This window comes from Solenopsis invicta, chromosome 4 (assembly GCF_016802725.1).
Source record: "Solenopsis invicta isolate M01_SB chromosome 4, UNIL_Sinv_3.0, whole genome shotgun sequence".
In the NCBI taxonomy this organism is placed as follows: Eukaryota; Metazoa; Arthropoda; class Insecta; order Hymenoptera; family Formicidae; genus Solenopsis; species Solenopsis invicta.
In genome coordinates this window covers 22,553,728-22,575,799 of record NC_052667.1, presented here as the reverse complement: position 1 = coordinate 22,575,799, position 22,072 = coordinate 22,553,728, and the positions used below count along the sequence as shown (strand labels likewise).

Genomic DNA, 22,072 nt, shown 5'->3' with positions numbered 1-22,072 from the left:
TGTGTACCACCATGCGCGCCTGTACGAATAGGCAACCAGTTAGACCGACATGTATGTGAACGCAACACCCTGTACATGTTTCTCACGTATGATTCATAAAAATTCTATTTGCCTATACCCCGTGTGAAACGGAAAAATGCAAAAACATATGCACACTCCTACCCGGTAATCTCACTTTCTTGCACCCGTTTATCAGGAAACTGTTGTAAATCCTTAAAACATTCATCGAATTGCATATAACGTTTCGTGAAAAGAAGGTAAAAAGAAGCTTTCGTTTTTTCTCTCCCATAATATCAATTTCCAATACGCACGTGTGGTACCCAGCAGTGTATTACAATGCGAAGGAAAGTATGAGCGTGAAGCTGGCAGCCAGACCTAGCAGCCAGCCAGGGACGAATAGGGTGCCGGGGCCCCGTAAATAAAAAGTGATTAGAATTACAAAAAAACAATTGTTAGCCAATGTTACGCTCAAAGTAATAACAGATACGCCATTATTTCAAAGACAAACCATTGTATTAGTAATAAAATAAAATAAACTAATTATTTAACAGTTAGATATGATAACAGTAAATACCAAAGACAAACGCATACCCGTAGAGAGTCAAAAAAAATCACAGACACATCTCTCTATGAGCATAAAACGACGGAGTAGCGACCGAAGCGATGACGGCCCTTATTGTTTATTTAAAAAATTAATTAACAATTTCACTCAAGTAGCAGCCAAGGCGTACGCATATCCGTAGAGAGTTGAAAAAAATCACAGACACATCTCTCAATGAGCATAAAACGACGGAGTAGCGACCGAAGCGATGACGGCTCTTATTGTTTATTTAAAAAATTATTTAAAAATATCACTCAAGTAGCAGCCAAGGCGTACGCATATCCGTAGAGAGTTGAAAAAAATCACAGACACATCTCTCAATGAGCATAAAACGACGGAGTAGCGACCGAAGCGATGACGGCTCTTATTGTTTATTTAAAAAATTATTTAAAAATATCACTCAAGTAGCAGCCAAGGCGTACGCATATCCGTAGAGAGTTGAAAAAAATCACAGACACATCTCTCAATGAGCATAAAACGACGGAGTAGCGACCGAAGCGATGACGGCCCTTATTGTTTATTTAAAAAATTAATTAACAATTTCACTCAAGTAGCAGCCAAGGCGTACGCATATCCGTAGAGAGTTGAAAAAAATCACAGACACATCTCTCAATGAGCATAAAACGACGGAGTAGCGACCGAAGCGATGACGGCTCTTATTGTTTATTTAAAAAATTATTTAAAAATATCACTCAAGTAGCAGCCAAGGCGTACGCATATCCGTAGAGAGTTGAAAAAAATCACAGACACATCTCTCAATGAGCATAAAACGACGGAGTAGCGACCGAAGCGATGACGGCTCTTATTGTTTATTTAAAAAATTATTTAAAAATATCACTCAAGTAGCAGCCAAGGCGTACGCATATCCGTAGAGAGTTGAAAAAAATCACAGACACATCTCTCAATGAGCATAAAACGACGGAGTAGCGACCGAAGCGATGACGGCCCTTATTGTTTATTTAAAAAATTAATTAACAATTTCACTCAAGTAGCAGCCAAGGCGTACGCATATCCGTAGAGAGTTGAAAAAAATCACAGACACATCTCTCAATGAGCATAAAACGACGGAGTAGCGACCGAAGCGATGACGGCTCTTATTGTTTATTTAAAAAATTATTTAAAAATATCACTCAAGTAGCAGCCAAGGCGTACGCATATCCGTAGAGAGTTGAAAAAAATCACAGACACATCTCTCAATGAGCATAAAACGACGGAGTAGCGACCGAAGCGATGACGGCTCTTATTGTTTATTTAAAAAATTATTTAAAAATATCACTCAAGTAGCAGCCAAGGCGTACGCATATCCGTAGAGAGTTGAAAAAAATCACAGACACATCTCTCAATGAGCATAAAACGACGGAGTAGCGACCGAAGCGATGACGGCCCTTATTGTTTATTTAAAAAATTAATTAACAATTTCACTCAAGTAGCAGCCAAGGCGTACGCATATCCGTAGAGAGTTGAAAAAAATCACAGACACATCTCTCAATGAGCATAAAACGACGGAGTAGCGACCGAAGCGATGACGGCTCTTATTGTTTATTTAAAAAATTATTTAAAAATATCACTCAAGTAGCAGCCAAGGCGTACGCATATCCGTAGAGAGTTGAAAAAAATCACAGACACATCTCTCAATGAGCATAAAACGACGGAGTAGCGACCGAAGCGATGACGGCCCTTATTGTTTATTTAAAAAATTAATTAACTATTTCACTCAAGTAGCAGCCAAGGTGTACGCATATCCGTAGAGAGTTGAAAAAAATCACAGACACATCTCTCAATGAGCATAAAACGACGGAGTAGCGACCGAAGCGATGACGGCCCTTATTGTTTATTTAAAAAATTAATTAACAATTTCACTGAATAGCAGCCAAGGTGTACGCATATCCGTAGAGAGTTGAAAAAAATCACAGACACATCTCTCAATGAGCATAAAACGACGGAGTAGCGACCGAAGCGATGACGGCCCTTATTGTTTATTTAAAAAATTATTTAACAATATCACTCGAGTAGCAGCCAAGGCGTTCGGTCGCTACTCCGTCGTTTTATGCTCATTGAGAGATGTGTCTGTGATTTTTTTCAACTCTCTACGGATATGCGTACGCCTTGGCTGCTACTTGAGTGATATTTTTAAATAATTTTTTAAATAAACAATAAGAGCCGTCATCGCTTCGGTCGCTACTCCGTCGTTTTATGCTCATTGAGAGATGTGTCTGTGATTTTTTTCAACACTCTACGGATATGCGTACGCCTTGGCTGCTACTCGAGTGATATTGTTAAATAATTTTTTAAATAAACAATAAGGGCCGTCATCGCTTCGGTCGCTACTCCGTCGTTTTATGCTCATTGAGAGATGTGTCTGTGATTTTTTTCAACTCTCTACGGATATGCGTACGTCTTTGGCTGCTATTCAGTGAAATTGTTAATTAATTTTTTAAATAAACAATAAGGGCCGTCATCGCTTCGGTCGCTACTCCGTCGTTTTATGCTCATTGAGAGATGTGTCTGTGATTTTTTTCAACTCTCTACGGATATGCGTACGCCTTGGCTGCTACTTGAGTGATATTTTTAAATAATTTTTTAAATAAACAATAAGGGCCGTCATCGCTTCGGTCGCTACTCCGTCGTTTTATGCTCATTGAGAGATGTGTCTGTGATTTTTTTCAACTCTCTACGGATATGCGTACGCCTTGGCTGCTACTTGAGTAAAATTGTTAGTTAATTTTTTAAATAAACAATAAGGGCCGTCATCGCTTCGGTCGCTACTACGTCGTTTTATGCTCATTGAGAGATGTGTCTGTGATTTTTTTTTACTCTCTACGGGTATGCGTTTGTCTTTGGTATTTACTGTTATCATATCTAACTGTTAAATAATTAGTTTATTTTATTTTATTACTAATACAATGGTTTGTCTTTGAAATAATGGCGTATCTGTTATTACTTTGAGCGTAACATTGGCTAACAATTGTTTTTTTTGTAATTCTAATCACTTTTTATTTACGGGGCCCCGGCACCCTATTCGTCCCTGGCTGGCTGCTAGGTCTGGCTGCCAGCTTCACGCTCATAAGGAAAGTGACAGCAAAGAAAATATTCTCGGTCGTCAGGTTGAGTTTGATTCCAGTTTGGGGTTGGCCCATACGAAACGCTACAAAGTTTGACATGTTCTGTGTAAAACTGCAACACTGTTTTAGCATAATTATGACAATTGGTTTAGTATTACCATTAGTATATGGTATAACAGATAATTTTAACAATATTTCCGACTTAGTAACTCAAATTGTTGTATTAGGCGGCCTTATTCACAGCATATCTAACTTCATCTTTCACATGATTAATTATCAAATCCTACAGGTAATAATAATTAGCTATTAGAGGAATCAGAAAGTAATGTCGTTTCTATAAATGATGTAAATAGTGCATGTGTCATTTTATTAATATAATTTATAAATGATATATTCTTTCAAAAAAAAAAAAAAAAAATTATGTCATTATCATTTCTATTAAAAAATATATTTGTGTAACAAGTTCCGTCTTCATACAGCAAGCATTCAAAACTTCATATGGGGTCTCTCAGACCCACTTGTGTGTTTAAGTTAACATCGAAAAATCCACAGAAAAATTGATTTAAATAAAACTCATATTTTATATTAATATATTCTCTAAATTAATAACAATTATTTTGAAGAACCCTCAATATTTCGTGAGTTTCCACAAAATGAGATACGCCAACTTCACACACACACTAAATAACTATTTTCAGAAACTTACTTTCGAAATGGTAGATTTTTGCGACTTAATGGAATCACACGAAGAAGTTATAATTCAACGATACATTGACAAATGTGTTTTATTCCATAGTCTATCTATGAGTATTTTTTACTTTATGCCGATGTTTACTGCTCTATTAGTACCTTCTTTAACTGATCAACCATTTCCAATATTAACTAAATGCCCGTTTGACACGCTTCAACAACCGTTAAGAACAATAATCTATTTACAACAAACTATTGTCGGATTGTTTGTAACAGGAGCATTATGTATGAATATTTATATGGCTCTGTTGATTTGGTATGCAACGGCAAGATTTGAGATATTGGCTGAAGAACTGAGAAAAGCTATAAATATCTACGAATTATACGAATGTATTAAAAAACATCAAAAATTAATTGAGTATATACTATAATCGTTGTCTTAAATGAACGTCTATTAGCTGACACTTTAGCACAATCCAACGAAACATAGAAATTTAGAACGTCTTCGTTGCTAATTTGTTCAATTCCTAATTTTGTTGCTTCAGCCGATTTGAAGAAAATAATGAAAATATAAAATAAAAGTTAGTACGGTCAAAAATTTTTTTAATAAAAAAATATGACATATTCTTTTAGTGCTAATTAGTTGTTAATTTGTTACTCAATTCTCAATTTTGCATTTCCATCCTTGAGCCTTGAGAACCTCTAACCACACTGTGTCAACACAATTCAAAATTGTAAATTAATCGGATAATTTGATTAATTATGCTTCTTTTATTTTAAAAATTGAAGCAACAAAATCGGACTTACCGCGAGCAACAAAATCAGGAAAACGTAATCAGTTAAGATATTTCGTTAATTTACTGTTTTGAGATGTTGTGCTGACACAGAGCGGTTAGGGGTAGTTTTCCAAGAGTCGAGAGTAGAGCAACAAAATTGGCAACTAATTAGCACTAAAAGAATATGCCATTTTTTGTTTTGAATTTTTTCCATAGTTGTCCTAACATTTATGTTTCGTTGAATTGTTCTGAAGTAGCTGTCAACTTAAAAACGTCTTAAATAAAAACAATTTAATTGAAAAGATTTATATAATCCTAACGCGTAATTTTCATTTATTCAGATATGCAAATGAAATCACTGTTGTTGCTCGTCCTATCGCATTTTCAACTGTATGTTGTTGCATGATTGGCGTAATAATAAGCTTTTGCTTGGTCGTTACCGTAAATACATGCAATATTATAAAAAAAAGCAATATCATTTATTCATATATATTTTCTTCAAAATTTATGCTTAAATATATAAAACCATAATTATTATACGAACTTGAAAAATAAAGAATAATCAAAAGATTATGCATAAACAGTATACATATTTTATATACTTGATGTCACTTATATAAAAAAGAAACAATTTCAATTACATCAAAAAATTATAATGTAAGAGCATTAATGTGGAAATAATAATAATAATATATTAATTTTTTAAAATAGCATCAACCTATAGGAATAATATTCCAGTTTACCACCGCATCTATGACAGGTATATCGGAAGTATTTATGTACACTTGGCCAGCAGAATATTTGATACATATGGTAAATTATTCATCATTTAACATTTATTTTACCGAAAGAGTGCCCATTTCATTAACTTTTTTTACAATTTTTTTATGTTCTGATGATCCTAACACCTTAAAATTTCACAAGTAACTATATTATTTATCTAATTTAGTTTTTTACCAAAAATATTTTTTATGAGATAACTGTAGTTTTATTTTTAAATTGTTTTAATCATTAGTAAAGTAAGGGTTAAATTTCTTATATAATTAATTTTATTTTAAAAGACATTTATTATCTTTCCCAGTGCAAAGAGGTCGGAGAAGCAGCGTTTTATCTGCTCGAAAACAACGATTTACTTCAGATATGGAAATGTCTGCAAATTATTATAATAAGAAGTCAAAAACCAATAACGATTTCAATACCTTGTTTTATGCCCACATTATCTCTTAATTATTTTGCATCGGTAAGATCAAGTTTCAATTTGTTTGAACAAATTGATCAAAGATTGTTAATGTATATTAATTATTTAGCATCATTAAATAATACAAAGTGTTCGATAATTACATTACATATAAATATTATATAAACTACTGTAACAAATTTACTTTTTTATTAACATAAAGAAAAACTTCAGTATACTATTTTATGTTACAGTTCATTTCAACTATACTTTCCTACTTCACAACATTACGAATAATGATGCTCGAGGCTGATTAAATGTAAACACAATATTGCACATACTCAAAATACTCGCTTTAAATTAGTGTTTTCACGGAAGAAAACTCCTATGCAGTGTTATATAATTAAAAAAATATAAGTTATTTTAAGAAACTAAATTTTTTATTGGAAGCTAATAAAATGAATTAGAATTATTCTCAAAATGGCTCGATTATAACAGGTTATTTGTGGCAGTTAGAAAGACGCTTTCTTACAATATTAGTTATTTGCAATGAATATTACCAAGTATTACTCAGTGATCGAACTAGCTTGTTTGTAAGACACCCACATGGAAAACTATTCATTTCCATTTATTACTAATAAATCTACTCACATCATAAGTCGTGTATAACATGCTTGACTTCTTGCAGTCTTTTAAGTAAAACTTTATTTTCTAATAATTTATACCTATAATATCATTCCCACAGACGATTGCTATGTCTATAATCTTACACTCTTCCATCTATTTCCGTACTAAAGTTTTTGTAAAGCTCTAAATTCTTTCTTTTTTCAAAATTACAACATATGAACGTTGCGGGGAAGCGTGAAATCCATCCCTAGAACTATCGTGTATCATTTCAGTGAAACATATATTACTTCCTACATACTTATTTCTTTTCACCGACAGGATGTGCAACGATGAAGTTATTATGTAGCGTGTAACAAAAAATACTCGGAAAAATATTACTACGCGTTGAAACTCATTAAGTTAAAACTCTTTATCACACAGTATCTACAATAAAAATAAAAAAACTGCATAATAATGTATAATTTTTCAACAATCCAGACTATAAATAAATAGCATACATAATATATTCACAATATTGTAGACAAATCTTAATCCACTTCTTATTTTCGTACGATGTTTAAAATATGTATTAATATTTTACATCTTCTAGAAGTCGTACTATACATATGCATATATTTTTAACTCTTTTGCAAACGTTAGCGCTTATTGAACTCAAACACGCAAGACTATGCATCTCTTACATACATTGTGCTTCATGATAATTTTATTTATGTATACTCCTTATGCAAAACGGAAAAACGCAAGGGAGAAATATACGTTCTAGAGTAACTCTCCTTTGCTACACCCTTTCATCATAATATTGATGCAAATGAATGCATGAGGCATCCATTATATAAAACGGTTCGTGAAAGAGTTTTCGTAGAAAAAGTTTTCCCTAATATTAATTTGCGATACGCTCGTAATATACGGCACACTGCAGTCATGAGAAAAAAGGTGATGCTAAAGGAAGTGATTTTCGTCGTAAAATTGAGTTTGCTTCTAATTTGGTATTGTCACGAAATGTGACAAGATTGAAAGTGTTCTGTGTGAAACTGTATCATTGTTTGACCATTATTTTAACATTAGGTCTAGGAGCACTGATGAGGAGTAATGATATACATATACTCATAAATCACTTTGATAATCCTACTCTTGACTGTATAGCACAGCTGATTGTTTTAACAAGTATTGTTTTCTATGTTATTGGTAATATCATTTTTTTATAGAATTCCCTTCACATACAGGTAATTAATATTAATCTATTTAATATTTAAGAATCCATAAAACATTAATTAAATATTCATATTTTACTATTATGGTCTCTGTAAGATCCGTTGAAAAAATTGCCGAATTTTGTTTTTAAAATATTTTGAACCATACTTACATTTATTCAACCTTGTGTCTCTTTCAAAATACTCTCCTTCTAATACCGATGTCTCAGAAGCAGTCTTACAATTAGTATACGTTCTTCGAGATTACACATAAACCTGTGCCTGTAAATTTTCCTTGATGTCTTCAATTACGTTTTCAGAAAACCAACAATGAATTCGTGATATTATCTTGAGGTACTGGAACGTCTGCAAGAAAATGTCAAGATCAAAGTGGCTCCTCTGAACTATGGAAAGACCAATTCCGCCATCACGTTAACGTGCTCACGTGTGCATCATTGCTGATTTATGACTTCTGTACAAAAACGAAGACAAGTGCTCCTCTAGCTTTTCTAGTGTTCCGACCTGTCCTGCCTGCAAACTTCAGATCAAAATTAAAATCCACATTGTAAAAGGCCAAAAATTTGGAATGCTTGACGACATCAAGAAAAATTTAAACAAAAGATCTTAAAACAATGCATACCAGAATGGCTTCTAGAAGTAGAAACGTTATTAGAAGTGTATCAACTAAAAAGGAGCATGATTCAAGGGAAATAAGGCTGAATAAGGTTTTGCGTACAATGAAGAAATATTAAATATTAGGAATAGAGATTAAAATTTTAGAATCAGTTTCCTCAATAAGCATTATAACGTAATAAATACCAATAAAATGTGAAGCATAAATGTGTCGTACAAGACACAATATAATTTATTATTTATCTATAATGCTCATTGAGGAAACTGATACTAAAAGTTCAATTCCTATTCTTAATGTCTAATATTTCTCCTTGTGTGCAAGATCTAAGTTGTAATTAAACGTCAAAGAATTATAAAGACAAAATTAGAAAAATATTTTGAACAAAATAGATCATATATCAAAGTATCAAAACCAATGTATTGGAGTGTTACATAAGTTTATTCAATTCATTTACCATGTTTCCAATGAAACATACATTTATAATGTAAACATATATTTGTAATTACAAATGTAGATTTTATTTGAAAAAAGGTAAAAGAATCAAACAAACTTGTATAATAACAATTCAATAATTAGAATGTGACTAACAAAATGAAACATTCTTCCAAATTCATGCAACTGCATGAAGAAGTCATTATTCAATGATATTGACATCATCCTATTCTATTCAGTGCATCCTATTCTATGGTATGTTCATGTTTATTTTTTACTTTAATGCAGTGACAATTGCTTGTATCATACCTTCTACACGTACAATGAATGTGTATGGTACAACATTCAGTAAGCGAATTTTGAAATAAGATAATGTTATCTGTAACAGTGAAAAAAAGATTGTCAACTTGGCTAAATTTTTCAACTTGGTTAAATTTCTTTAGTTTAAATATTTATGTATTTAAATTAACATATACATTTATTGTACACGTACAATAAATGTGTACAATAAAAAAAGAATTTCTTTTTTAGCAATAGCTACCAAATGTTGAAGACAACATTAAATTTAATTAAAATTATTGTCATCGTGTAGTATTTTTTACATATAATTCCCATTGTTATTTTTTTTATAGCAACATCTGCTGGTGAAAATAAGTAAAGATAAATTGTTGGTAATACATAATGCAAAACGTGCAAAACACAACATGCAATGTCAAACGCAATAAATAAATTTTTACAGACTTTTTCAATTAACAAGGTAATATTCCTCTAGATTCTCTTCAAATATACTTGTTTTGGAATAACAATTGTACATAAGTAAAAGAACTTCTGATGAAAAACAAAAAAAGAGAGGAAATGACAAAATAATATTTCTTAATTAACTCCAAGGGAACAAATATCTTCAATAAGCAATCATATTTCTTTCATTCTCATACATACTCGCTTTAACTCATTAAGGCCTATTGTAATTTATAAATCACAGTCAACTTTAACATGCTGTAAAACACTCGCAGGTGGTATTTTCCTAAAATACTGACTATGTAGATTTCACAGCATGTCAAAATTGACTGTAATTTATAAATCACAATGGATCTTAAAGGATTAATTAGTTGCTACTTTTCGCCATATATTTGGTCAAAGGTACAAAATTCATTAACGATGCAGTAGATTTTGCAGATTACATGCACGTACCTGGTGATAATCATCGCATTTTTGATTCATCCGGATGAGAACATGAGGGTGTGAGATCTGTCGAGATGCTCCAAACTCCCAGGTCTTGCACAAAGACTTTCCAAGATCCAATACCACAGTACTTCTGCAAAGTCACTCAATGTTTTGATGTCACAACGACTGGACGACACTTCACAAGACACTCGCGATAACTTTTCGCGCTCACGAGACCCTATTCGGGCAATAACGGTTGCGAGAAATACGAGACGATTACTACGATCACACGACGTTCGCTTGACGAATCTCTGTCGTGCTCACGTCATACAATTCATCAAAAATGAACAACTCATTGACGACACAATAGATTTTGCGGATTCCATGCACGTACCTGGCGATAGCCGAGCATTTATCGCACTTTCAATGCAAGAACATGACAAAATCTGTTAATTAATCCTCCAAAATCTCAGTCCTGCACAGAAGAATGCAACTTCCCGAGATTCGGTACTAGCGAACTACGACAAGATTCACTCAATCCACTCAATGTTTCAATGTCACGACGATCGAACGACACTTCACGAGACACTCGCGATCACTCTTCGCGCCCACGAGACTTTATTCGGGCAATAACAGTCACGAGAAATACAGGACGGTTTCGTACGATCATATGAAGTTCGCTCGATGGATCCCTGGCGTGCTCGTGTCACACTTCGTCAAAAGTGTATAACTCAATGACGAAGCAATAAATTTTGCGGATTACCTGCGGATTACGTACACGTACCTGACGATGACCGAGCATACATCGTGCTTTCGATGCACCGAGATGAGAATTGACGAAATCTATCACGAAGATGTAAACATCCGCCCACAGGAGACCACGAGATACCGGTACTAACGCACAGCGGTAACAGCACTCGATGTTCCATATGTCACGACGATAGGACGACACTTCACAAGATACTCACGATCACTTTTTACGCCCGCAAGGCTCTTTTCAGGCAATAACGACTACAAAAAATATGAAACAGATCTAATAAACAATCCGTGCTCATTACGACATGCCTTGGAAATAAGTGACTCCTTCGATTATCGCAATATCGCGTATATCGAGAATCCGAGGTATCGAAGTATCGAAACGATCGACGCGAGCCAATCGGCGACCAGCTGCGCTCCTGGGATACGCATGTTCATGGAATCACTTTCATCACATTTCATCCTTGTTGTGTGATGTCTGCGTGGTACTTTTTCTCTTTGGGACTTGGGAAACGAATATCCAAAGGCCTAAAGTGAAGTGGTCCCAGTGATATCGTTTGCCGTCGTGACTCGTCGTCTTTCCTAACCTAAAAATGTGTTATTGTACATTTTATTACAGAGATTGATAAATTTATACTCCGCTGTGTGTCATATCTTAATTCAACATGAGTGATGAGGAAGAATCCCTACTTACAGAAGATAAAGATCGTGTAAGTGTTTTTTTTTTATTTAGGATTTATTAACACAAGACTATTTTGTTTAACAATATGCTCTAAACTGTTTGTGTTTCAGGAACAAATACGAGAGGAATTAAAACATATGAGTTTTGCGGATTTGCAAAAATTAAAAGAGAAATTAGGAACCAAGGTATACAATGAGGCGATATTTGGAAAGAAGATTAAAAAGAAAATAGAGAAAATAGATTTTAAACGGGGGAATAAGAACAGGCCACGAGAGATGTCCTCCAAGAAACCAGTTCCCACATCATGTGTAGAGTTGACTCAAGTAAAAAAAGTCGTATCCCGAGACCCACGATTTGATAGTTTATGTGGTACATTTAATGAAAAAGCTTTCAAGAATTCTTATGCATTTATTAACAAATTGAAGGAAAATGATCTTCAAACTTTGCAAAAAGAATTAAAACAAACTACAGATCTAAAAGCTATAAAGAAGATAAAATATCTCATTCAAAGACTTGAAAATCAATTAAGGGAAGAGAAGAGAAAGAAGGAGAAAGAAGAGAAGAAACAGCAGGAAAAGAAGGAGCTGCTGGATTCTATTAAACAAGGAGAGAAGCCTGTGTTCAAAAAAAAGTGTAAGTTGATTTTATGATATCATAATTCTGATTTATATTACATTATTTTATCTCTTTTTGTAGCTGAAAAGAAAGTCTTGGATTTAGTTTCACAATATGAAGAATTGAAAAATACTGGTAAACTGAAGAAACACATTCAGAGACTGCGGAAGAAGAATAAACACAAGGATAGGACAAAATTAGGAGTAGACAGAATAAAGTGAATGTATATATGTTTATTCACACACAAAAAGAATTAAATGTTATAATTGCGAGTAAATTTGTGAATTAACAGATTATTGGCGAAGACTATTAAAAACAGACAACTATCCTTATGGATAAATTTTTATAATTAACAAATAGCTCTAGTAGAGATTTCTGAAGTTTTTAACTTATTGTAAAGTCCGACCTTCCTTTATTTTAATATTTGATTAATAATTAAATATTGAGGCATTGTTCTTTCCAATTTTATTTATACCAAATTGCTTTTTTATTACTAATTTCATGAATAACTATGATATAATTGAATAGTTGATGTATTGAGAAAATGTTTGCTAAAATATAGTTATATTTTTGCATATTCTATTTTAAGAGTGTATGTTTACCTCTTATTTTATTATTAATATAATTATCTTTACAAAATAAATGTAAGCAAATACCTAAATATTCTCTGTAATAGAAAATTTTACCTAATTTGCAGAACTATAATTACATTTTAAATTTGTAAATATATTTCTAATAAGTAAATTTATAATCAATCAACTGTGTTGCTAATGAGTCAAAGGAAAAAATCACTTTATTATATTATGAAATATAAAGAAATAAAAAATATGTGTTTAGATTCGTAAATGTAATCCTCACAAGTCATAATCAATCAATGTTAGTAATGAATTAAATAAAAAAAAAAATTTTTATGAAAACGTAAGAATAGAGCATATATGTGTACACATGCGCAGACTTCCATATGGCATTTGGTCATACAACTCTAGTTCGCTTATGAGTTCTCAGCTGATATCGATAGAGGTTATGGACGTTACTCCTGTGTAATCTATTTTGCTAATTTTGACAGTATTTTTTTTCAAGAAAGAATTTGCTATATAACCATAAAGATATTAAAAATCGGTTAAAGGCATACTGCTTTATCTTCAAGCAAAGGTTAACTCCAAAAAGAAGTGGATAAAATTAATTATACTATCGGTTATAAGTAATTGTAATCAACTTTTAATTGTGTATACTAAGATTTAAAAATATTTAATATATACATGTGCAAAACGTAAAATATACATATAATTGTTGTTTAATGATTAAATTGCTAAATTATTTTAGCATGTCAATTGTGTGATAATTGCTTCAGGCAGCAAAAAAACATTAATTGTATTACATATTAATATGTTGTAAACAAAGATTTGTGAGGTAACAATGACTGAATCAACACAGGTGATTGTCATTTAATATTAAATACATAGCTTTTTGTTATAATTTAAGTATATATATTTAAATATATTGATTTACAGTTATTTGGTGGGCCTCCACCTATTTGGCCCGATATCAGATCAGAACTACGGGAATATATTGAATGTCCTGAACGATTACCTATACATCAGCTGGACAATACTCAATGTTATTGGCCACGCAAAGCTGATGTTCTTTCATTGCTGGAATTTGATTTGGCTCCAATTAGCACTACACTGAAATTTGATCGTGATCCAATAACAGGCAAGATTGGCGAGATACAAGAGATCAACTTGCAAGGCACAGGGGAAACAGCAAGAAATTCTATGTCTATGACCCGCGCACCTGGATCACTTACAGATGGAGTTCGAGGTACTCCACTTTTATCTCAATATTAGTACTTTTTTTAAATTAAAATTGTAATATTAATTAAAACACAGTGATTGCAAAATACTGCATATATTCTATTGAATAATTTATATTTTATAGGTAATCCTAGTAATATTCCATTTTGGCCTGGTGGTTTTGAAGAACCTAAAATACCTAAAAATGAAATTGTGGGTGATATTGATTTCGAGAAGGACTTAAGGACATTAGCCAAGGGATTTAGCTCAGGATTAGAATTTAAAAGTGATAATTGCACGCCAGTCAATTGTATAACAGACGAAACGGAAGCTTCAGTACCTGAAGAAACTGAAAACTCGATAATCAATGATAATGTAAATTTAATGGCTGTCATACATGAAGAGGGAAATTTGCTTGGTTCTTGGTCTTCAGTCGAGGAAACGAAAAAGGAAAGCGTGCAAGTTTTGGACAACGACATTCCTTTCATAGACAATTCCATTTTATCTGAAGATACGAGTATACCAATCTTGAAAATATCTGAGAAAAAAACAGAACTTGTAAAAACAGAATGGGCGGAGCAGCTGGACATATCTGCGCCAGTGACAGACTTTGAAAAAAAAATACCTGATCCAGCGATCACATTCAGTTATGAACTGGACACTTTTCAGAAGCAGGCTATTCTCAAATTGGAGAAAAACAGCAATGTCTTTGTTGCTGCGCACACATCAGCGGGGAAGACTACCGTTGCCGAATACGCTATTGCATTGAGTCAAAAGCATATGACGAGGTAAAGCGATAAAATAAAAAATTAACTTTGCACTATTATTATTGTTATAAAGCTAGATAATTTGCTTATAACTATTTTTTGTACCATTGCAGAGTGATTTATACATCTCCCATAAAAGCACTGTCAAATCAAAAATATCGCGAATTTAAGAGAAAGTTTGAAAGCGTTGGGTTATTAACAGGTGATTTGCAAATAAATCAAACTGCTTCATGTCTAATCATGACAACGGAAATCTTACAATCGATGTTGTATTGCGCATCCGATGTCTTACGAGATCTAGAATTTGTCATATTTGATGAAGTGCATTATATAAATAACGAAGATGTAAGTAACTCTGATTTGATAAAAAATGTCACGTACATTCCTGCAAAATCTATAAAAATTATCTTGGACTTTTAGAGAGGACACGTATGGGAGGAAATAGTCATTCTTTTACCCCAGACTATTAATATAGTAATGTTATCTGCGACCGTACCGAATCCAATAATATTTGCGGACTGGGTTGGTCGCATCAAAAAGCGAAAGATGTACGTAATCAGCACCTTGAAAAGACCAATACCTCTTTTACATTATTTGTACACTGGCACTGACGGTAAGACTAAGGATGACAAATTCTTAGTCCTTGATAGCAACAGCCAGTTTTTATTGGATGGGTAAATCACTTTTCTTTTTTATACACTTTTGAATAAGAGAAAAGGAGGCATAATGACGTAGTGATTTTATAATTTAGGTGGTACAAAGCGACAAATGCGTCCGATAAAAAGAAAGATAAATCCTTAAAGAACTCTAAGAGAAAAATTCAGATGACGCCGAAACAAGAAGATGTATTATGGAGAGCGTTTATAAGCCATCTTCAGAACAATGTTCGTTGTTGTACTCTACTTTTCTACAGAAAAATTATAGAATAATTATTTTGTATATACAGTATTCGGTAACAGATAATAAAAAGTTAAGAAGTGATTTAAGCTGATAAAATAAGACGAAAATTAGGAATAACAAAATTACGATTAAGACTTTGTGTTTTGTGATTATAAATGTTTATGTAAAAAGTGACTAAAACACGTGAATATTTAAACATGTATAAATCCTTAAATTTTCTGCTATCTGTTGTTGTGTATAATACTATATCATTTTATAGGATATGTTACCTGTTGTCGTATTTACTCTATCGAGGAAACGCTGTGATATGAATGCCGCAACGTTGAGAAATCTTGATTTAACGACCGCGAGGGAGAAGCATCATGTACATGTATTTTTCCAATCTAATATAAAACATCTGAAAGGCAGCGATAGAGAATTACCGCAAGTGCTAATGATGCAAGAGCTCTTGCAAAAAGGCGTAGGTATACATCACAGTGGGATACTGCCAATTTTGAGAGAGATCGTAGAAATGTTATTTCAAAGTGGAGTCGTGAAGGTAATTTTACAAAGAAGCATTAAGAAGCTAAAGTACATTTTTAAAAAAAGTTTGAGAAATTTTTTGTTTTTTTTTAATACGCAAAAACTAAGAAAAAAATATAATAGAATTTCATTTTCTCAGTTACTATTCGCGACGGAAACTTTCGCCATGGGAGTTAACATGCCAGCGCGCACGGTGGTGTTTGATTCTATACGAAAATATGACGGAAACAGTTTTCGTACCCTGTACCCGACTGAATACATACAGATGGCTGGTCGTGCCGGACGGCGGGGTCACGACACCACGGGAACTGTCATAGTGATGTGCAGAAACGATGTGCCACACTTTAATGACTTGAAACCCATGATGTGCGGCGAGCCGCAGACGTTGGAGTCGAAATTCAAAGTCACGTATTCCATGCTTCTAAATTTAAGAAGGGTAAACGAATCCGTTACCGTTGAGGCGATGATGCGCAAATCTTTCAAAGAATCGCCGTTGGCCTCGCAGGAAGCGACGTATAATGGTGAGTTACAGAAAGTCGAGCGCGAATTGTCAAATCTGCCGCCTCTGACCGAAATGCAAAAGAAGCTTTCCACGTTTTATCACGAGGCGGTGGATTATTTGGAAGATGTTAAATTCCTAAATCCCTATTTACTGAACTCGAAGAAGGCAGTGAAAGGTTTAATCGAGGGCAGAGTTCTGTTAATATCGTACGCGAATCATTACAAAAAACTAGCCTTATTATTGCAAGTTATATACCACAAGAGTTCCACTCAGTACAAAGTCCTGATACTCAAAGATGCGAATGTGTCCACTTCTGAATCCGCCGAATTCAAAAGTCCTCAGATATTCGAGAAATGGTGCGAGATTATCGGCTTAACGAAAACAGAAATATTCGTCCCGAGCATGAATCCGTCGCACGAAGTTGTAACTCTGTCTCCGTGGCATATACTAAAGATAACTAATTGTCAGATAAAAGTTGACTGTTCTTTGGTATTGAACGATTGGGAAAAGAGACAAATCTCACGATTCAAGTAAGCAAAATAATATAGCAAAGTAGACAAATTTTTCAAAGTAATCTTATCTTATTGATCATTTTTTCTTTTCAGAAACGACCCACCGGGACAAACGTGTCAGATGGCAATTCAAGAATTGACCTCTCTATCATTTAATGCTTCTTCCGACGCTCTCATTCTACAACCATACATCGAGCCCTCGTCGAAAAATGATTTTCAATTGAGGATACAACATAGAGATAAATTAAAAGCTAATCTGCACAATATGAAATGCACAAAAATACCAAATTTTGAAGAACAATTTAGACCTGTATTCGAGCGAAATCAACTTGAGGATAAAAAGCGACAGCTCCAACTTAAACTCAGCGACGAGGGAATGGCGTTGTACCCTGAATACCTGAATATGGTAGCGCTCCTCAAACATTTCAAATACATTGATAATGATGAAAGAGGTTTGTATTAAGTCATGACAGCTGTAGATTTATTATTTGTTTATTAAAAATGCAATTAACAATATATTTTGTTTATCGCTTTAGTCGCCTTAAAAGGAAGAGTCGCGTTACAAATGGGTAGTAATGAACTACTGATAACAGAATTGATTCTCAAAAATGTCCTAACCGTTTTGCAACCGGCGGAAATAGCAGCGTTACTATCGGCACTGATCTTCCAGCAACGCACGGAATACGAGCCTAAACTCACACCAACCCTTACTAATGTACGTACTATCGATACATCTCTGAACAGATTAACGAAGTATTTAAAAAATTATATAGTTTGATAAGAAAATAATCATTTTTTCCAGGCTTGCAAAATAATGACCGAAGTGCACGCAGAATTGGAATATCTCGAGCAATACTATCAACTATCGACATTGCAACCGTTGAATTTCGGCTTGGTAGAAATTGTCTATGAATGGGCGCAGGCAAAGTCGTTTGCAGAAATCATGAAGATGACTGATGTCCAGGAGGGAATTATAGTTCGTTGCATACAGCAACTCGGCGAAACGTTGCGAGACGTCAAAAATGCGGCTGTGACCATAGGTGATCCGGTTTTAAAGGAGAAGATGGAAGAAGCCTCGACTGCGATCAAGAGGGACATAGTTTTCGCCGCATCTTTGTACACTCAAGACTGACTGCGAATGAGTAATTTAACTCTCGATACTATCGAAAAAATCGATGTATTTTTTTATAAAAAGAAAACAACCAGGTATCGCCGTAAATACATTCTGTTTGTAAAAAAATATTCTACCATCCCCAAGGATGTACATTTGCAATTTTTTTTCGATTGTTATCGCAATAAAATCGTAAATCAGGTAAACGCCATTGTTATATTTCAAATAAGTGCTTACGGATAATCAAATATTAACAGTAAATAATTCGTACTAATTCTGGAATTTACAAAATAATATTCGATATTAAACAAATCGCATTAGTTCACAACGCTCATTATATTATTTTATACATTATTTTAATACGATATTATAATGCGCGTTGATCCGGATTGTTAAGATTTCCCTGATCTTTGTTCAATTCCGAGATGCATGCCCACTGTCCCTCGGAATTCTCGCGCCAGAGCGAAACCTTGTTATCTCCACCGCTGACCGCCAAGATACCACCTGTCAATGACCAGCTAACGTTCCAGATAACGTCGTCGAAGACATTAAGAACGTTTGGTGTCCAGCTAGTGTAATCGTTGGAAGTCCATACAACGACTCTGCGATCTTGCGAGCAGGATGCTAAGGCGGCTCGAGACGGGCCAACCGCCGGTGCCCAAGCTACGTCGCGTACCTACAAGTATGACAAAAAGATACGTAAATATACAAGTCTCATGATATTTAATCCTGCAATACTACTCAAAATGAATTTTCACCCAATTGCTAATTCAAGTTTAGTAGACAGATTTTGTTGTTAAAATGTTAATAATTTTAAATAACATTTAATGAAATTTTGTTTACATTAGTATTAATTCAGTTATTCTAATATCTTATAAATTTATAAAGCAAAAAAAGTATTTCAAAAATTCTTAACGTTTAATGCACACTTTATTTTCTGAACCTTTATACCATGTCATTCATGTCCATCATTACGTCACTTTTACAAGTATATAAAAATTATTACGTGATTTTTATAGATATTTATAGACATCTGAAAATATATGTATTTATACATATACTTTAAAAGTATTAAATTACTTAATTGAAAAGAGAATTTGTATATAAATGTTGTAATTAATTTTAGTAAAAAAAATATTTCAAAGAAATATGTAGGATTTAAATATTCTAAGATGTGCATTAAATGTTAAAAATGTAAAAAAAAATTTTTATACAGGTGAATTTTCATTTAGGAGAAAAATGCAAGAAAAATATGAGTAACATTCTAGGATTAAATTTCCATTATAATTAAACTATACCCAATCGCTATGCGCTTCAAGTTTATTTTCTTCTATCCATCTGTCACCATCCTCTTTCCATATCTTTACTAGGTTGTCGCAACCTCCAGTGGCTAATCGCTTAACAGGATCGCTCCTCTGTTGCGTCACATTGGAATCGGCACCCGAATCAACAGCTGGACACCAACTAACTGCGTTGCATCCGATTGTGTGAGCGTTTGTTATTTTCTGCATGTGCCAGGTATCACCAGTGTTTGCAAGAATAGAGACTGATCCGTCCGAACTGCCACAGGCCAGGATCAGACCGAACTCGTGTGGCGCCCATGCGACAGAATTGACAGAGGAATCATGACCAGTGTGCTCATATATTTTCGTCCACTCTCCCAATTCCTTCCAGATGATCACTTTCCTGCAAAGACACACAAACGTGTGATTGCGTATGTCAGATGTTATCAGATATTTATTGTTAAATTATTAGATGTGAATTATTAAACGTGATTCTCTAATGTCCATTCTACCAATGTAGAGTAACTAAACTTATCCTTTACTTTTTCTAATTTCCTTAACTCGGTTTATCTTAATTATTATCTTTTTCTAGTTCTGAGAATCAGAAGAATATAAAAAGTAAATTAAATCGAGATTAGAATTAATCTACATTGATAGAAATAGGCATAAATGTATGTAACAAATAGTGTTGTATAACAGTGTACCTGTCGTAGCTGCAAGATGCCAAGAGATCGCCGAATTTCGGATGAGCCCACGCGACCTGCCACACGGGACCCATGTGTCCCTTGAGAACGGCAACTAGACTCTGAGTGCCGTTTTTCAGATCAAATATCTTCACCGAGTTGTCACTCGAGCAAGTGGCTAACCTCAAACCGTAGTAATCCATTTCTGCGTCGTGTATCATGTCCTCGTGGCCGGTGTCGACGGTATTTAAAACGGACACCATTTTGAAGAGGTAAACTGTCACGAGCAAAACTTTAACTGTACGAAAAAACTGGTTAACGTATATAAAGACCGCTCGTGGGTCTCGCGCAGGTTATGTTAACGTAGTATTCTGTCACTTACGTGGAAGCATATGCGCAACTTGCTAATGATAATCGACTGCGCATAGTATGCGCGCGCAAGCGCCCTTTCGCGCAAGCGATTCGTAATTCTCCGGATGCGTTTCGAAATGTACGGCAAAGGATTCTCTGCTTTTAACACGGTTGAGTAAATTAATTAATCTGTTTGACTAATTGAAGTTAAAATTAATGACTTATAATCAGAATTGGGTAGTAATTAAAAAGTTAAAAGTTAAACAATAAAGTTAAAATTTTATCTTTAATTTAACTTAGGTTAGGTTCTAAAACGTTCTTTCCAAGAAAAATTTTACCCGAAATACATAGTACATATATCGTATACTATGTATTACTATATATTAACAAATTAAAATAACGAATACGGTATTATCGATCGAAAGCATTTCTTACTGCTCAATAATTTTTTCTAGGTGAATTTATAAACATTTACATGATTCACCCAAACTGCGCGCTGCAATTTTGCCGGACTTGAAACACAGTAGGTGATAGTAGAGATGCGTGCAAGCATTAAAACAATAATTAAATTGTGATTAGCAATTTAATTTGATGATATTATATTCGGGGTTTTTCTTCAAAGTTTTAAATCCGGCTAAAGTGCGGCGCGCAGTTTGGGAGAATCTTGTAAATGTGTACATAAAATTGTTGAGCACATATAAAGAATTGCTTTCAACCAGAAATGTCGTATTAATTTGTTATTATACTTTTCGGTTATATTAGGATTATTTGTATTGTTTACTATATTATATCGAATAAAATTTTCTTCAAAAAGAATGTTTTGAAATGTAACTTTAGTTAATTTCAAATAATTTAATTTTTAACTGTAAGTAATTATTTTTTAAACACATGAACTTTAATTTATTAATTATTCTTTTAAGTTAAATTTTATTTGTGTAAAAAAAATAGAAAAGGAATAATATATTCTTACATAAAAAACAATATTTTTTTGTTACTTTATATAAATTTAATTTACAAATAAAATAATAAGTTTGTTTCATGCTTTATATTACAATTGTTTTGAGTAATTTAACTTTAAATGCTTACAAATATTTAATTTAATATGAATAATGTTTTTCAAAATTACTTTTAATTTAATTTGAGTTAATTTAATCTTAACGTAATATTTAATTAGTTGGTTTTTTGTTTACGTAATTTTTAATGTAACTACATTTTATAACCCCATGAACTTTAACTTAATTT

The 22,072-nt window shown here is 33.4% G+C and overlaps 4 protein-coding genes across 9 annotated transcripts; 3 read left to right on the top strand and 1 right to left on the bottom strand.

The window, feature by feature from the left end:
- The first annotated feature begins 73 nt into the window (after positions 1 to 73).
- On the top strand, positions 74 to 7,180 carry LOC120357663. 2 transcript variants are annotated; one of them, XM_039448765.1, is made up of 7 exons: positions 75 to 344; positions 3,670 to 3,952; positions 4,362 to 4,771; positions 5,471 to 5,570; positions 5,841 to 5,942; positions 6,211 to 6,369; positions 6,561 to 7,180. In XM_039448765.1, the coding sequence occupies exons 1-7, from the start codon at positions 337 to 339 to the stop codon at positions 6,621 to 6,623; spliced, it is 1,125 nt and encodes a 374-aa protein (XP_039304699.1). In that variant the 5' UTR covers positions 75 to 336; the 3' UTR covers positions 6,624 to 7,180. The 2 variants fall into 2 exon arrangements, with proteins under 2 accessions (XP_039304698.1, XP_039304699.1); XM_039448764.1 differs by lacking the exon at positions 6,561 to 7,180 and having other exon boundaries at positions 74 to 344; positions 6,211 to 6,552.
- Positions 7,181 to 11,463: 4,283 nt separating this feature from the next.
- On the top strand, positions 11,464 to 12,760 carry LOC105196119 (ribosomal RNA processing protein 36 homolog). 2 transcript variants are annotated; one of them, XM_011161872.3, is made up of 4 exons: positions 11,464 to 11,594; positions 11,729 to 11,819; positions 11,902 to 12,424; positions 12,488 to 12,760. In XM_011161872.3, exons 2-4 carry the CDS (start codon positions 11,775 to 11,777, stop codon positions 12,625 to 12,627), a joined length of 708 nt encoding a protein of 235 aa, XP_011160174.1. In that variant the 5' UTR covers positions 11,464 to 11,594; positions 11,729 to 11,774; the 3' UTR covers positions 12,628 to 12,760. The 2 variants fall into 2 exon arrangements, with proteins under 2 accessions (XP_011160174.1, XP_011160173.1); XM_011161871.3 differs by having other exon boundaries at positions 11,498 to 11,819.
- A 544-nt stretch (positions 12,761 to 13,304) lies between these two features.
- LOC105196121 (helicase SKI2W) lies at positions 13,305 to 18,719 on the top strand. 4 transcript variants are annotated; one of them, XM_011161875.3, is made up of 12 exons: positions 13,305 to 13,558; positions 13,730 to 13,840; positions 13,918 to 14,227; positions 14,345 to 14,987; positions 15,080 to 15,311; positions 15,387 to 15,640; positions 15,718 to 15,850; positions 16,126 to 16,404; positions 16,528 to 17,420; positions 17,496 to 17,854; positions 17,939 to 18,117; positions 18,205 to 18,534. In XM_011161875.3, exons 2-12 carry the CDS (start codon positions 13,823 to 13,825, stop codon positions 18,532 to 18,534), a joined length of 3,630 nt encoding a protein of 1,209 aa, XP_011160177.2. In that variant the 5' UTR covers positions 13,305 to 13,558; positions 13,730 to 13,822. The 4 variants fall into 4 exon arrangements, with proteins under 4 accessions (XP_011160177.2, XP_025995332.2, XP_011160176.2 ...); XM_026139547.2 differs by having other exon boundaries at positions 13,305 to 13,607; XM_011161874.3 differs by having other exon boundaries at positions 13,305 to 13,613.
- LOC105196120 (protein SEC13 homolog) lies at positions 18,711 to 20,892 on the bottom strand. The gene is made up of 3 exons (XM_011161873.3): positions 20,501 to 20,892; positions 19,812 to 20,199; positions 18,711 to 19,189 (listed from the first exon to the last, which is right to left on the bottom strand). Exons 1-3 carry the CDS (start codon positions 20,740 to 20,742, stop codon positions 18,881 to 18,883), a joined length of 939 nt encoding a protein of 312 aa, XP_011160175.2. The 5' UTR covers positions 20,743 to 20,892; the 3' UTR covers positions 18,711 to 18,880.
- Positions 20,893 to 22,072: the final 1,180 nt, after the last annotated feature.

Coding starts and splice junctions, on each gene's coding strand:
- LOC120357663 (XM_039448764.1), top strand. Junction 3,953..4,361: donor TTAATTATCAAATCCTACAG/GTAATAATAATT, acceptor AACTATTTTCAG/AAACTTACTTTCGAAATGGT. Junction 4,772..5,470: donor AAACATCAAAAATTAATTGA/GTATATACTATA, acceptor TCATTTATTCAG/ATATGCAAATGAAATCACTG.
- LOC105196119 (XM_011161872.3), top strand. CDS start 11,775: ATGAGTGATGAGGAAGAATCCCTACTTACAGAAGATAAAGATCGT. Junction 11,820..11,901: donor TTACAGAAGATAAAGATCGT/GTAAGTGTTTTT, acceptor TTTGTGTTTCAG/GAACAAATACGAGAGGAATT. Junction 12,425..12,487: donor GCCTGTGTTCAAAAAAAAGT/GTAAGTTGATTT, acceptor CTCTTTTTGTAG/CTGAAAAGAAAGTCTTGGAT.
- LOC105196121 (XM_039448762.1), top strand. Junction 14,228..14,344: donor ACTTACAGATGGAGTTCGAG/GTACTCCACTTT, acceptor TATATTTTATAG/GTAATCCTAGTAATATTCCA. Junction 17,421..17,495: donor AGACAAATCTCACGATTCAA/GTAAGCAAAATA, acceptor TTTTCTTTTCAG/AAACGACCCACCGGGACAAA.
- LOC105196120 (XM_011161873.3), bottom strand. CDS start 20,742: ATGGTGTCCGTTTTAAATACCGTCGACACCGGCCACGAGGACATGATA. Junction 20,200..20,500: donor GCATCTTGCAGCTACGACAG/GTACACTGTTAT, acceptor GTGTCTTTGCAG/GAAAGTGATCATCTGGAAGG. Junction 19,190..19,811: donor TTGAAGCGCATAGCGATTGG/GTATAGTTTAAT, acceptor TCATACTTGTAG/GTACGCGACGTAGCTTGGGC.